This window comes from Vidua chalybeata, chromosome 21, assembly GCF_026979565.1.
Source record: "Vidua chalybeata isolate OUT-0048 chromosome 21, bVidCha1 merged haplotype, whole genome shotgun sequence".
Taxonomy (NCBI): domain Eukaryota; kingdom Metazoa; phylum Chordata; class Aves; order Passeriformes; family Viduidae; genus Vidua; species Vidua chalybeata.
The window spans coordinates 7,991,893-8,007,533 of NC_071550.1; the positions used below are offsets into that span (position 1 = coordinate 7,991,893).

Sequence of the window (15,641 nt, forward strand, 5' to 3'; positions counted from 1 at the left end):
CAGGAAATTCTGCAGGCTTCTCCATGTTTCTCTTGTGTTGCCTGGCTGTGCCTGCTTGATGGGAAATGTTGACTTTAAATTTCCATCCCTATGCCTGTACCCTACACCTTTGAATGCTGGAAAATCCATAAAGAAACTCATGGAAGAATTTGCTCTGGCACGGAGTAGACAAGCCAGTCCTTTGGAGGAGGAGAAGAATGGGACAAAAAGCATCTATTCTGATCTGGGACCAAAATCCTTGCTTGGGAGACCCTGGAGGCCTGGCTGTGGAGGGTGAGCTCTCTGTTGCTCTTCATGCACGTCCTAGTGCTCTGATATTTTTGGAGGACGATACATGAAGTCCAGAGGGATTCGTTTGCTACTGAAACACCCAAGTTAAGTGCAGGCAAGCACGCGGCTGACTCATAAGCCTCTGTTCCTGCCACTAGGGAGCGACAAAAAATCACATTGCAGCAGCTGCAGGGGTTCCCACTGCGATCACCAAGAGCCAAATAATGCCCCACTTACAGCCTCCCGTTCGGGGAAGCCTCCCTAATGCTAAGGATGTTCATACATTAGGGGTTGTATCAGCTTAATGGCCCAGCATTATTGACCTACTGGCTTATTAGTCTCTGTTTCCATAGTCATGGAAAAAAAAAAAAAAAAAAAAAAAAAAAAGGCTTGGTGAAGATGGCATTTCTTCTGAAATCTTAATGCCAAGCTCTGGCCCATCCGTGGATCCTGGAAGCATCATACTCTGAAAATGATGCTAGAGGCCATTATCAATTGTCTGGGCAAAGCCTTCCCAAATGATGGATTAGGATGCAGTGACACTGCTGAATGAATGTTGAAAAGAAGAAAGTTCCTGTTGATGCAGAGGGCTCTGGCAATTAGCAGTGATGGAAAGGAAGAAAATGCTGAGAAGAAGCATGTCAGTAATAATGGCTTCTGGTAAATTATTACATCATTGCAAAGTTTGTCTCAGTAACAACTATCCTTAAACAGCAGGAGGATGGATATCCAGTGGTGCATCAGCACCTGAATGGCATTTTTTAATGGTGGCTGGATGCTATTTCAGCTCTCTTTGGAGAATGGGGGCACCCAGCCAGCCTGCATGAATGCGATGCGTGAGACAGCTCATGACATTCAGAGCACTGACAGCAGAATGCTTTTCATTTAGGGAACAGCTAGACAGAAACTATTACATTGTTGGAGAGTTATTACCCTCTTGGGCCCAACATTTGTATGCGAAGGAAACCTGTCTTTCACTTCAAGACAAATCACATCCCACAGCAGTGTGGTCTGGAGCTTTGTGTCATATTCAGGAATTCAGTCCCATGTTCTGACACTTTGGGCAAATAACTTCAGAGTGCTTGGGTTACTAGGTGCTGAGAGCCTGGTCAGTGTGGCAGAAAGTCAGGACACGTGGAGGGAAGACACAGCTCTGCCACTGCCCATCGCCATCTCTGCCTCTGCCTGTGAGCCAGCTCATTTCCAAAATGGATATGGAGCTTCCCAACCTTCCAGAGGTACCACAAGGATTGACTCCTTGCTGTGGGTGAGATACTCAAGGGCTGTGTGATGGAAACCACATGAGTGCCATCACACAGACAGAGGTGCTCCAGCCCTGTTTAACCACAGAAGCATCTTCAGTCTTCTCAGACATTTCAAAAATTGCTGGCAGAAACAACATCCTTCAAAATAATTACTTTTTCTCAAGTAACTTGCAAGACTCTAAAAGTCTATCACAGCTGAAATGTAACTGCATGCTTCTGATTATTCTTTTCTGGTTTAGACAGAGGTGGCCAGTGGAGGGAGGTGTGATTTGCTCCATGTCCAGCTGTGCTGTCCACCCAGTGGTATCATCCCTGGCTTTCCTAAACTTTCTCTGCCCACACCAATGCCCAAAGCTTGGCTGGCCTTGGAAAGAATTGTCCCTCAAATAAGTCAAGATCAAGGAAAAACGCGGGAAGGCTTTTGCAACTTCCCAGAAACTCCCAGATTCTGGGAATTTCTTTTGGTCAATCAGTGTTTTTGATCTGCTTGATCATTTAACTCCTGTGAGAGTCACCAACCATCATCTCTGGGAAAACCACCAATTTCCCTACTGAGTGTCAGGATCGATGCAGGCAATCAGTCTGTGTCATAGGGTGATCAGGGCAAAATCCTGCTTGCCCCACTTGAAAACCAGAATTTACAGCCCATGTGCCTGCAGTGATTGTTTCTGTAAGATTTAGGAGAGTCACCACGGACCACCTGAGCTAAAGCCAAACTCACCTCACAGCCTTTAACACAATGAATCAGGGAAGGGTGAGGGTACCACTTGAGTCCTGCCGTGCAGACAACACTCTGGAGGGAAGAAATAAAAAAAAAAGCAACAGGTTAAGACAAAGAAATCAGTGTACAGAAAGTCAGTGTGCTGGCTCCTATGGCTCTCCAGTACTTAACCAATGAAGTTCAGTTCCTAACACCTCTTGTGTTCTCAGGACCTGGCTGTCCTCCAGGTATTTACAAGAAGTGTTGGACTTGACACTTGCAATAACAGAGCATTTGAGATTAAAATAATATTTGAGGTTCTCCTAAAATGTCATGCCCAATATTTCACTCATGGTTGGGGAACGTGGCAGGGAAAGGCAAAGGCACAGGTCCACTTTTGCTCTTGGGTAGGGGGGAGGCATTCTAGGAATTAATTTAGGGATTTCTTTGGTGCTGCCATGAATTGCTTTCTTTCACTGTCCATCATACCTTTGATTCTTGAAGATGGAAGCAGCTAAAGATGGATTTTCAGACACATTTTAGCACCATCTTAAATGAAAGCACCTCCCACCACACACCTTCAGAATAACCCCCAGACAGGACAGCACCCTTGGCTACATTTTATGAGCTGTATAATAATTTCTCTACCAACTCTGTCAATAGAAAAATGTTGCACACTTAGTTTTGGGCAGAAATGATGACCAGCCTCCTAGATAATGACACTTACAGGGGCACCTAGATTTAAAGAGTGGATGAAAACTCTGGATGGTCAATGGAGATGGTGGTTCCACACCATGGTTGTCCTGGAGATAGGACTCCCATCCATCCAGCAGGACATCAGGAGCAATGTTCTTTTGGGTTTGTTGCCCATGGATGAAGCACTACAGTGTCCAGTTGAGCAAGAAGAGCACACAGGCACTCACCTAAAGTGTGGGCTCAGGCTTGGATGGAGGCCTGGGGAAGGAAGGGATTAACATTTGGGAAGACCCAACGCACAAGCCATCCCTTCCCCTGCTCATCTCAGGGCTAATTTATTCCATCTGCAGGGGAACCTCAGCCTGTTTTTACAGTTTCTGTCATTTGAAGCTTACCTGGCGTGTGCGAGAAAAAAGGACTTTTATACTATCTGACTCGGGCTGTTTATCTTTCCGATGCTCTTGGATTTTCCACTATTAGTCAAGCCCAGCTTGCCCCACCTGCCTCGCAACAGGGCCTGTCTGTGTGAGCAGAGAAGTGGCTGGGGAGGGGAGGATGTTGTTTATCCCCTGGGAGGGAGGGAGGGAGGCTGCAAGGTGCGGGGCCCCACGGTGTCACACATTCCCCCGGCGCGCTCTTGACAGACAACTGGAGATTTCCAGGCTGTTGCCTGCCACAAATGGTGAGGGTTTTTCTCCCCACACCCCCTTCTGTTTATTGCACTTCAGAGAGGAAAGAAAGGAAACTTTTCTAGGTTTGAAAATAAACAAGGCCAATCAACAAAGTGAGAGCGGGGAGAGTAAAGGAAGCAGTTCAAGAGCATTTGAACCCAAGAATTAGAACAAAGTGGAAAAACTCAGGATCTGTCTCCTGTATCCAAGGCCAGCAGACAATAAGTGGAAGAAGTGCACTTCCAAAGAGCACCTCACATTCCCCTGGTAAGAAGCATCAATATTTACAAAACTTCATGCTCTGTGTGAGTGTGTGAGCATGCAGAGCTAACAAAAGAAACCAAATAGCCCTGAACCAGGCTCTTCAGAAAGGAGCATTCCACATGAGAGCAATCCCTCACAGAGGATGCACTGGCTGTCTCCCTGACCCTTCAAGTATTAAAACGCCAGCACCTCCCTTAAAGGAGTGGATGGGAGGTGAAGTCTCTGAGACAGTTCTCTGTGAGTGAGAACTCAAGGTCATCCTCAATCCCAAACACAGCCTTGGGCTGAACATCCTCCAGGGAATGGGAATGAGCCCATGCTCTCCACAGCACAGGAAAGCCAGGAGCCAGGTTAATCACTGGGTCAGTTGGGCATTCCCATTCCTCTGGAGTGGCACCTGCCAACAGCTTCATGCCAGTTACTTTGTCCTCCCCTTGCATCATCCTTTGCTAGCAGAGACCACTAGAGCTGAATTCAATCCTGCTAACATTCCTGGAGCTGGAAGCAGAGGGAAGAACCCTAGGCCATAGTCCTGACTCCTCTTTCTGGTTTTCCAAGCCCTCAGTTCCTACCACCCAGCCTAATTGTACCCTCAGACTGCTGCTATGCTGTGTGCACTGGGAAAGAGGATGTGAGTAGAGGGAGAGACTGGGCTAGAAAACCAAGAAATTGGGAATGATTTGGATTGCTGGGCATTGTTTCTGCTTCCTGCAGTTCAAACAGGCATACAGGTGCCACAGGGTGCTGCCTGGGGCACCTGAAATAAACAAATGTATGGAAAGCAAGCAAGGGTGGGTAAAGGTGGTACATGAGGACGATCTGATGGAGTCGGTGTGCACAGACAGGTAGACTCAGAATGGCAACAAAGGATGGCATGGTGTATGGAAGCTCCACATCCACCACATGCCAGGTGGTGCCTGGGAAATAAAGCCCATCTGGCCACTGCCCCTGGGAGCCCTGTCCCTTCCCCGTGCTGCCCTGTGCTCCAGGCCCCCAGGGTGACATCTGCTGCCCTCCTGGCCCTGTGCACCGGCTCCTGCAGCACAGCTGTGCAGCCAGGTGGGTTAACTCGGGTCCTGTCCCCACCCCAGGAACGCCACCCTGCCACATGTGCAGTGGGTGGCTGGGACTCTGCTGTGCTCCCACAGTAGGTGACAAAGAGCCAAGGAAGCAAATCAAGCTGTCATTTTCTCCTTGTGAAGGAAGACCCAGTGCCTCCGGTGCCGGCGCTTCCCTCCCGTGGTGGGACTAACACAATGATGTCAACCCTTTGCGGGCTGCAGAGGGGATCAGGTTTCCCCCAGAGAGGCTGGTGGAGAGCTTTCCTCCACCTTAGATGGGTCAAGTGTCCCCCCAGGCTGGAGCCCAGGGACTGGCATCTCCTGCTCTCAGCTAACTCGCTCCTCAGGAACAGGACAATTAACCGTGGGCTTTATGAGTGAGGGGATCAGCCACTGCTGCCAGGAAAGGGGACTTGGGGGCTGCCTCCTCCTGTAGCTACAGATGGAATGGGATCTCCTGCCTTCCCAGGAGTGGAGCTGCTGCACCACAGTAGGTCACATCACTGTTCCGTGACTCAGTTTCCCTGCTGCAAAATGAGCCTGAAACTCTCCAAAACCAAAAGACAAACAAAAAAACCCCACCCAAAATGCCAAAAAAAAAAAAAAAAAAAATACTGCCCCCACCAAAAAAAAAAACAACAAAACCCAAACCAAACCAAATTAAAAAAAAAAACAAACCCAAAAAAGCCCCCACAAACAAACAAACAAAACCAACCAACCAAACAAACAAAAAAACTGAGAGGGAGGGGAAGGAAACAGGAAAAGTGCAAAGTTAAGTGATTATGGGAATATTTAAGGAGCATTCCCACTAATGAGTTCTGGACATTTTTAGTCCCAGGGCTTGCAGTCTGAGTGGGAAGAGGGGCCATGGTGACGCTCAGCCCAGCAGAGCTGGGACATGCAGACCCTTTGAAGGCTCTCCCAGGCATGCACATGCCTGCACACTACTTAGCCTGTCCCTGCTCAGCACTAAGGCAAGAACCCAAGTTCAGACAACCTAAGAAATGAGGTGTCTGCCCTGTTTCTATGCTGTCAATGGGAAAGAGCTGTCAAGCTGTCTCTCGGAGATATTTCCCTTTTTTCTCCCCACTGCCTGCAGTCAGTCTTGGCAGCTCTATCCATCGGTGTCTTCAGCAGCTCTGTGTGCCACACACAGTGAAGGGAAAATCGTGGGGACAGCACTGGCTGCTCTGAACACATCCCACAGCAGAACAGAGGCACAGAAGATTTCAGGTGATTTTTTTTTTTTTTTTCTTGCTGAAAATACTGATTTGGAAGACACTGCCAGCTTATACTGATTTTAGCAAACTGTTTCAGACCCAACAAAGCAAGTCAACCTTAACCAATTCTGAAAAAAACACAGAAATATTTAGACATTTTGTGAAATGAAATATCTGTTGTTGTTTATTGTTTGAGAGGACATTTAATTTCTAAGTGTTTGCTGTGTTTTTGTTTTTTCTTTCGTTTTCACTAAACAAAAAGTTTACAAAATCTCCTTGGAAATGAAATGCTACGTTATGTTCAAACCAACATGTTTTTTCTTCCAATTTTTTGGTTCACCAAAAATCACAATAACAAAAGGGTCCCTTTGATTAGGGTTTTTTCTTTTTTTTCAATTTAAGAGAACTTTGAGTGAACCGAAAAATCAAATGATTTGCACATCTCTGTTCTAAACAGCCCTCAGAGAAGGGATAGTTCCTTCTTTCCATTTTGCTTCCATAACAGATGTTGCTTGAGCTGCTACAGACAAATTATTTATTTTTTCTTGTCAGCTGTCCCTGTGTTTTCTCTGTCCCCATCCCCTCAAAGGTAGGCACCACAGATCAGTCCTGCCTTTATCTTCCTCCCATCCTGCCCTCATTTGTACTTTACTTGTGCCTGAAATTAAAGCAACAAAAAGTGTTTCCTTTGCGTCATTCAAGTGCTCTGAGATGCACAAAGACTCGCCGTGTAAATGCAACCAGCTGCTCCCTGGGCTCATATGGCACAACAGCAAAGCTGTCACTGGCCATAAACAGAGACACGGGTTATTAATGATATATAACACATTGCCATGGGGACCTTCCCCCAAGGCATCCCAGTCCCATCTCTCCAGGATGTCCCCACTCCCACCAGAGGCAGCGTTTCTCCTGGTGGCTCCCCAAGAGGCGCCGCTCCCCGTGGGTGACATCCCATTATCTGCAGAGTTGGATAAGATGGATGTTTTACAGCTACCAAATTTTTAATTAAGGATTTTTTTTTTTAGTCCCTTCTGGCATGTCATCCCTCCCAACACAAGTTCTCCAGCCCAAATCTCACCCTGTAGTTACAAAGCATTTGTGGGGTGGAACTTGTATCTGCTCAGGGCCTAAAACTCTTGCAAGACCTTCACCATCAGGGGGAAAAAAGGGCTTATTTACTGCTGTTCTCTTGGAAACCATGGTTTCTCCTCCATCCCTCACTCCCCTTGTCTCCCCCTTTACTACTCTATGTTTTCCCTGCTGCCTAATGAGCCCTCCAGAGACCTGCAGGTATAAAACTCGTTACAGCTCCCTCCACGTACCCGCATCAATAAGTGAAGGAGCGCAGAGAGAACAGGAGGGAAGCTGTCACTTTATTTCCCCATGAATTACAAACCACTTTAAAGTCTGGCACTCAGGAAAGGGCCGGTGAGAAATTGCCCCTCATAGAGAGATAGGGGTTTTCTTTATGTTTCATGCCAGAAACTTGGCAAAGCCTTGGCTTAAGGCAGTCACAGAACCTCAGCATCTGGAGCAAATGGGAAGCTGGGAAGGGCTATGAGCTTGTCATATTCTCTGGACTTAGGTTTCCCACTCCTTTCCCAGATTTATTCTCTTGCTCTGTGTGAAACAGTGAAGTTCAAAGTTGTGGAGAGTTCTGGAGCCACTTGCTACCCACAGCCAAGGCCAGATTTCAAAAATCCCAAACCCTGGGCGTACATTTAGGCATGTAGAGAAGCAAATAGACTGTCAAAGCTGCTCAGGACATGCTGGGGCTGTTTTGGCTGCTTGTTCTACTTCTTAATGGAGTTCAGGTGTGTAAAACACACTCCTGCAAAGCCAGGACCAAGTATGTGAAAGCCAGAGGTGTTGCTCAAGCACCATCAGTAACTTGCACCCTGGTGACACCCGATGTGCCACCATCTTCCACCACGTGCTCAAACGTGTCCAGTTAGACTTCCACACCTGCAGAAATACCACAAACCCACAAACACCTGGTTTGTTTGTAGGAACGTGAGGGTTTCCAGGAAGAGTTAGGTGAGTGTGTCTCCCACTGACACCCAAGTGTGGGCATGACACCCAGCAGCTGTTTGCTGCCAGCGGGGCTGAGTGTGTGTGTGCAAGGCACTGCACGTGGGTGTGCACGTCCCCATCAGGGCACGCTGCCACTGGTGTGTGCTGGAGGACACTCAGGACAAGGAGCTGTGAGCAGCTAATGCTGGCTCTGCGTTCACAGCAGGCAGGAGGGAGAAGTGGTGACCTCTGGAAGGGGCTGTGCTGAGCAGGCAGCTCTCACATGCGGGCAGAGGAGCGGGGGCAGCGCTCAGCCAGCTCTGCGGGGTCGGGAAATGAAAATCCCTCTGTATCAGCTTCTTTTGTCATCCAGAAGCGGCACAGAAAAATCCAGCCCTGCCACCCAAAGAATGCAAAATATGGAACAGGAGGAAGAAAATAAAGCCTGGCCAGTGCCCTTTCTCTGGCTGTCTGTCACATCTTCCTGTGGCATGGATCCCATTTCCAGATCAAACCCCACTGATGTGAGGCCTCTACCTTGAACTGACTTTCACTTGATAAACACAGAAAGCCACTTGGAGAGAAAACCACTATGTTACTGGAACAGAAATGAGCAAAATTAAGGAATTCTTTCCTAAAGGTCCAAATTCCCATTTTCCACAGGTAACACTGACCACTCACTGCTCATAAACATGCAGTAAAAGACGTGGTTTGTGCAGGCACCAGGCACTGACCTTCACTCTCTGAGGGTTCATCCAGTGCTGGATGTCTTGCACGGTCTCGTTCACGCGCAGGAGGATGGGCTCGTGACTGTGATCCAGACAGGAGGTGGTACACTCTGTGCCTGCTCAAAACACAAAGGGGATAAAGCTAAAGGATAAAGCAGGCAGCTTCTGACCCTTCCAGCATCCTTCCAGCTGAAGGACAGGATTACGGCTCGTTTTTCCTAAACTGCAATTAGCAGTCAAGCATAACTATCACATATCTCCTAGCCACACGTGAAGTGCTGAGTACAGCCCTGTACTAAGTAGGAGAGCGTGGGGGTGGCAGGTATTCCAAGGCCTTTTTGAACAAGCTGCAAATCTAAGTATTTCTCTGACTATTAACTCCAAGAAAGGGGTCAGGTTTTGCACTTTCAGATCATCAAGAAAATGTGAAGGTTTTTCCATTTCAACTGCTCTTTCAAGCAGTGGGGCTGATTAGGGAGAGGCTGTCGAACTCATCTCACCTATGACATGGCAGAAACCTATTGTTTGATCTGTCAGATTTACAAACATCCAATAATAATCTTCCAAAGGGTGACCAAGCCTAATGATATTGGGGACCAGCTATCACCCAAGTCCCACAGTCAATAAGAAGTACGCAGAAAGGTAATGATGGCTTTGTTCACACATAAACCTGCTTTTTCTCTGATTAACTGTCATGCCCAGTGGGAATCCTGTCCTTTCTTTATTAAAACATGCTGTGATACTCTGCAGCAATATCCCAGAGCCCTGTGGTGACACAACCATAAGCCCTTGTGTGTTGGACCATTACCATTTCCCCCCTGGAAAATCACTCTTGAATGGCACAGCTGCTGCAAACATGTCATTAGGATTTCTGCACTCCAATCAGCGCTGGGGGAGGAATTAATCTCTGCACTGGTTTGGAGAGCTGAACCTTTGGCTCAACACACGCCTCAGCCTGGAAGGGCAGATTAGGTGTCTGAGGAATTACTGAAGGTGTGTGGGATTCATAGTGACCACGACTGGTTGCTATTATTTTTCCCACCTGCTTCTGCCTTCTCACATTCTCCACTTGGAGGAGTCAGTGGGAGCAGCCAGACCTAGGCTGGAAAGATGGGGAGTGTGTGAGGTTTGTTTTGCTTTCCCAGGACACCTGGAAATGGCTTCAAGAACCTACTGGATGAGGCCTATTAACACCACCCCCAGAGTGAATGACTGCCTCCTCTCCATGAGCATGGTGGGCACTTTTTCAAAAGGACATTGATCACGCTTTCAAAAATGCAAAGAAGAGAAGAAAACCCCAACATCTGATCCCAAAAGTTGGTGCTGGGTGAGCCTACAAAGTGTGTGGTATGTCTCCATCTGCTGAGAAGGAGAGCCAGTGGCCACTGTGCCCTCTCTGAGTTCTAAATCCCTCTCCAGAGAGAGCCACACTCTTGTGGGGGGTCTGCCCCATGCATCCCTCACCTCCATGATGCTGTGTGGTCCCATCTTGGGGTCAGGCCCACCAGTCCCTGGGATTGGCACCTGCCAGCAGTCACTGCGACAGAGGCCGGTGCTGGCAGGCGCCCAGCAATGAGATGTTCCCCTCCAAACCAGGAACTGGGGTTTCTCTCCTTGCAAAAACCTGTCTGGCCCTGGAGGTAACCTCGTCTCAAGGGTAAAACGCCTCTCCACATTAAGAGTCGCCGCAGCCTCCTCGCCGCTCGCTCTCCCGTGCTCCACCACGCTCATGGAGAGGAGCGGGTCGGAATTGTTTTGATATATGATCTGTAATTGGCATCATTACAGAGCGGTGATCTCATCCAGGTCGTGTTCTCCTCCCCGGGGAGGGAACACAAGGAGGCTCGTAGTCCTCCGCATGGCTGCGATATAATGAGGGAGCCGCGCAAGGAGGAAATTTCTCCAAGTTCAAAGGGACAGGAGGAGGCAGGAGGGGGATGGCAGGGGCTGGGAGGGGGACTGCAGGAAGGGGCCTCGCAAACCTGTGTGGGCTGCAGGCAGTGCAGCTCCTGTTGCAGCCCTTACAGCAGGGAGACCCCCAAAATGGGGGCTGAAAGAACAATATAATGTGTACAGCTCTGAGTGTCTGTCCCTCCCTGTGCCTGGGTGACAAAAAGCCAAGCTGAGCACAGGGGTTATCACGCCTTGTACAGGGAACAGGCACCCCAGAAAGAAGAAGGAAACAGACCCTTTAAAACAGCTCCTAAACAACTGTCATACCAAAGGGAGTGCTCAGCTGGTCTCATACTGTTTCTGGGGAGACCTGAATTACCCTAGTGCTGCATTCTCCTCTCACCTCCCTGCCTTTCAGCTTCTGGAGTGTGGGTTTGTGCACGTGGATGAAGGAGTGGGGCATTATGAAAGATTAAGAGCAAAAGCAGGTACAATCCCTCCCTGGCACAGTCTGGCATGCTGCTGCCCCTGAAAACCAGCTGGCCAAGAAGGCACACCATGAAACTGGAAGCCCTGCGAGGAGCTTGCAGTCAGAGCATGTTACATGGCGCCTGGCCTCTCAGAGCTTCATGTTTCCTCAAAGCATTTCCCTGAAAAGCCTCCCGTAGCAGGTACTCACTCGGGCAAACAGGTTATTTGAAGGACTCCTTCCTCCCTCCCTGCCATTCCCACCCTCTTCCTGCTGCCTGCTCCCACCTGGGGACAGGTGTTGGGGTTCTCACCCACCTATGCCGTAGCCGCCGGCGCACTGCAGCTTCAGGTGGCTGTTGAGCTGGGTGGGCAGAGCACACTGGCCCTGCATCTCCCTGCACAGGTGGAAGGACCCGCTCCAGGTGCCATCCTTCCGGCAGTGGATCACGTTGCTCCCACGGCCCTGGGAATGAGAGAAGGAGATAATGAGGATTGACAAAGAAAATAGCAAGGAGAGGCTGAGAGGTGAGAAGTGAGCAGAGCTGTGCTGTTGGAGCAAAGATCTGTTGGAGCTGGAAAAGCACCTGGTTGGCACTGCCAGCCTTAGGAGGGGCAAGAAGGAGTTTTCTTCCAAAGAATAAAGAAAAGGAAACCTACAGTGCTGACACACATACACACATAAAGAGAAAAATACACACATCTCTTCTGTGCAATTCAAGGTCTTTACAAGCCCCTTGCAAGCTCTACACCTCAGAACAGCCCCACTCCTGTTGCAAAAAGGTGCCTTCACCCCATTTGCCTTCCTCCTTGTTACAGAGATGTTGGTGTCGAATGCAGACAACCTTTTTCCTCTTCACATTTTCTAACCAGTTACATCATCTCTCTTGAAAAAGAAAGAATCCCCAATGGCCATCTGAAGGAGGAAGGGAGAGCGGGACATGAGCTTAGCAGGGCAGAACGTGCTCTTTAGAGCTTGGCTGCCTTGAGTGACAGCAGGCGAAGGGGCTGAGACAGACACGCACAGAGGTAGGTGGGAAGGATGAAAAAATCCTCTGGTGTGGGAATGGGCAAGGAATGGAATATGACATTTCTCTTATAGAAGAGATTCTTCATACGATACTGAAGAATGAATACCAAAGTCCAAGGGGAAATATCATGCCCTTTAAAAACAACAAAGGAGTGCACAGACAATCTTTTGTCAGATCTATCCACACAGCACTGGGGATTTCTGTGCGAACAAGCTGTTCTGTGAGATCTGCGAGCCCAACTGCCATGGGGCAATGTGGGACATTCGACAGGAGGATGTCTGGTGTGGTTGGGCTCCAAAACTCCTGTGGGGGCCTTACTGGGTGGGAAAATCATGCAGAATCTCTGCTTCTCCTCACCCGTTTATCGTGCCAGACACATTGCCTGCAATCTACCCACCCTGCTCTTGGACACTGTGCTGGATATCTTTGGGGATTCCTTAATGTGCTGTCCATGCTGGGATCCCTGCAGGACTGCTGAACTTTTTGGAGGAGCTCTACTCCACAACTCACATCCATTGTTGCACAGGGACCTGCACAAGTCCCCGGTACCGGCAGGGAAGAGGGCTCAGCTTTCAGTGGCAGTCTCATCCTTAATATCCTAATGCTTCCCTTTTTTTGCTCAGCTTTGTTAATGAACACAGTGTTTAGTGAGATGCAAAGTGGTATTAGCAGCAGACTATGGTGTGGGACCTGCTTCCCCTTCTCTAGACATCTGGCCATTGCCAGAAGTAATAAGGAAATCATATGAAAGGAATAATGGAGCAGATGGACTCAGGGTGAGATCCTGCTTGGTGATTCTCACCTAAGGGCCAGTTTGGCAGAGATTGATTAATTTAGATCTGACTGTTGATATGATTTGTGCACAATATGCAGAAACGGAAGACCCTTGCTCTGGTGCCAAGGGAGGTACCTGCTTAAATGACCATTACATTCCTGGTGATTAAGAGATGCTGTATGCGCAGCCAAGTAATGGTCTTCCAGCATGGTGACAAAGTCAGGAATAAATTGCTAAATTATAATTGAGCACCATTTGCTGCTTTAGCAAGTGTGGTGCATTTCCCTTGCAATTTCCATACCAGGGTTCAAACGTGATTCTCAAAGATGAGCCATGAAACCTGATTTATGTTCCTGGAGCTGGCTGTGCTTGAGGGTACTCTTGTATAGTTTCAGCAACATACTCAGACATCCCAGGATATCTATTGCTATAGTAACATACTGTCCATCATTCCCTGACCTGCAAAATCTCTTGTGAAAACCCCTGCTGGGTTTCTTGCTTGGATGCAACGTGTATTATCACCTTATATAGCTGAGAGAGACTTAGTGGGGTTTAATCCTTAAATAATTAACACCTCTCAAGTGGTTCTGGCTTGTGCCAGGAGTCCTTGCTCTTCTTCTGTAGCCTATTTTCTGGGATATCTGAAAATACTTTTCACTGTATATTTTACTGATATCTGTAAATACCTTTCTCAAGATTTTATCTGCTCCTTTGCCCAAGGTGCTTTCGCAGCTGAGCAGTCACTCCTCTCCCTTTGAATAGAGAGTTGTACCTCTCCCTTTCCAGAGCTTACTTCATTACTGCTGTAACCCTGACTCCACTGCTTGCTCCCCTTCATGTTCACCTCATTTAAAAGCAAACATAAGCCCCTTCCACCAGCTGTCATTTCCCTGGATGTCCCAGTTTCCCCACACTGGCAGTTCTGGAACATGCTGCCCCTCTGAGCAAGTGGTGGATGCACAGAGCCACAGCTGCTGTGTCCCAGACCTCCCATCCCCTCTGAACCTATGCCTGCAACTTCTCATTTCATACTGCTCATAACCTCACTCCAAGCCTTAAACAAGGAAAACTTTTCCAGCTTCCCTGATGTGAAACACTGGGGCTCTGCTTGTTGTCACTGTGTAGAAGGCAGCCCAGAGGACAGGGAACAGGGGCTTTTAACATGTGGAGCAGGTACCAGAGCTGTCTTTCACATAACTGCCCCTAGAGCAGGGTTGGTACCTTTTTAAAGGTCCTCAGATTCTGATCTCATGATCTGATGATCTGAATTCTGATGGTATGAAACAACCCTTGTCAGAGCACACCCTGCTCCAAGCAGTGCCTGCAGTTGCTGAAGCTTCCATATCCCCAGTTTCTCTTCCCAAGCAGAGGGAGCAGCAGCAGCACTTCTGGGAGAAGTTACTTATCTCACAAACTATAATTACCTCTGGTGAGGAAAACTAGGCATTTCAAATAAGATAGTAGAGGCCAGACCTTCTCATATCAGTGAACACAGCTCCCAGGAAGCCAAAGGCAACATGCTGATTTGTGCCAGATGGGGATCTGACCTCTGGTGCCAAATGACACCTTCACAGCCAGAAAAACATGGAAGTTTAGAGAGAATTCAACTGAATAGTTGCAATCCCTATGGTGCTAAATTATCACAAGACACACAGACATACAACGGTAAGAACTAGAGAGAAAAGCAAGGTAAAATGGAATTAATAAATGGGATAAGTGTAGATAACTCACATTCTACTTACTTTCATTTGTTGCTCCTTATTTTCTAGCCAGATCATAAAGCCACTGTGGCAGATTTTTCTGCCACTTACTGTCCAGAAACAGTAAGTCAGTCACTTCTAATCCTCCACAGGTAGTAGTTAATACTGTTACTACTGTCATAAAAATAATATTTCCAGGTTCTCCCTCAACTTTAAATATGTTTTTCCCTTCTGCATTTCCCTAGTTTTGGAAGAGCTCAATGTCCCTTGGCCTCTCTCAGTGTCCTTAGGAAAGATATGAAAAAGCCAGACTTGTATGGGCTGAGGTGATTTGGGGAAGGGAGACTCACCGACTGACTGTCATCATCCTCACACTTGATTCGGCACTCGCTGTTGAACTGGAAGCCGTTGGAGCACTGGTAGAGCCCGTGGAACTTGGAAGGTGGAGGGTCACAGGTGACAGGCACGCAGGCGCCTGGCAGCCACGTGCCATCTTGCGTGCACTGGATCTTAAAGGCTCGCCTTTTCGTGCAGAAAAAAAGCAACATTTAGTGAGTGGCTGAGTCAGCTGGGAGCCTCTAAAGCCTCTGAGCTCTGCTAGCAAGGTTGCAAGGAGATGGGTGTGCTCGAGCTTTTAACACTTGGGGAACAAGTTGTGAATCTGCGTCATGAGGGCTCTGAGCAAAAATAACGATTATTTGCAAAACCAACATTGAGCTGCCCAGCCTAAACTCCTCTTTTGGCCTTGGACACATCTCCCAAGAACTCAGCTTCCCAGGCTTGTGGGCTGTGGTTGGTTTGAAGTGGGTTTGTGCAGAGTCAGAAGTATACGACAGCACTAACCCTTTTCTGCAGGGTTTCAAAGGGGACTCCCCAGGCTGCACAT

At 48.2% G+C, this 15,641-nt stretch overlaps 1 protein-coding gene across 1 annotated transcript in view; it reads right to left on the reverse strand.

Moving 5' to 3' along the window:
• Positions 1–15,641, reverse strand: part of PAPPA (pappalysin 1) — a 173,869-nt gene that overhangs the window by 13,333 nt on the left and 144,895 nt on the right. The window contains exons 17-20 of the mRNA XM_053962175.1: positions 15,106–15,277; positions 11,568–11,715; positions 8,895–9,004; positions 2,257–2,328 (exon numbers count right to left, since the gene is read on the reverse strand). Coding sequence (XP_053818150.1) covers positions 2,257–2,328; positions 8,895–9,004; positions 11,568–11,715; positions 15,106–15,277 — 502 coding nt within the window. The remainder of the gene's footprint in view (positions 1–2,256; positions 2,329–8,894; positions 9,005–11,567; positions 11,716–15,105; positions 15,278–15,641) is intronic.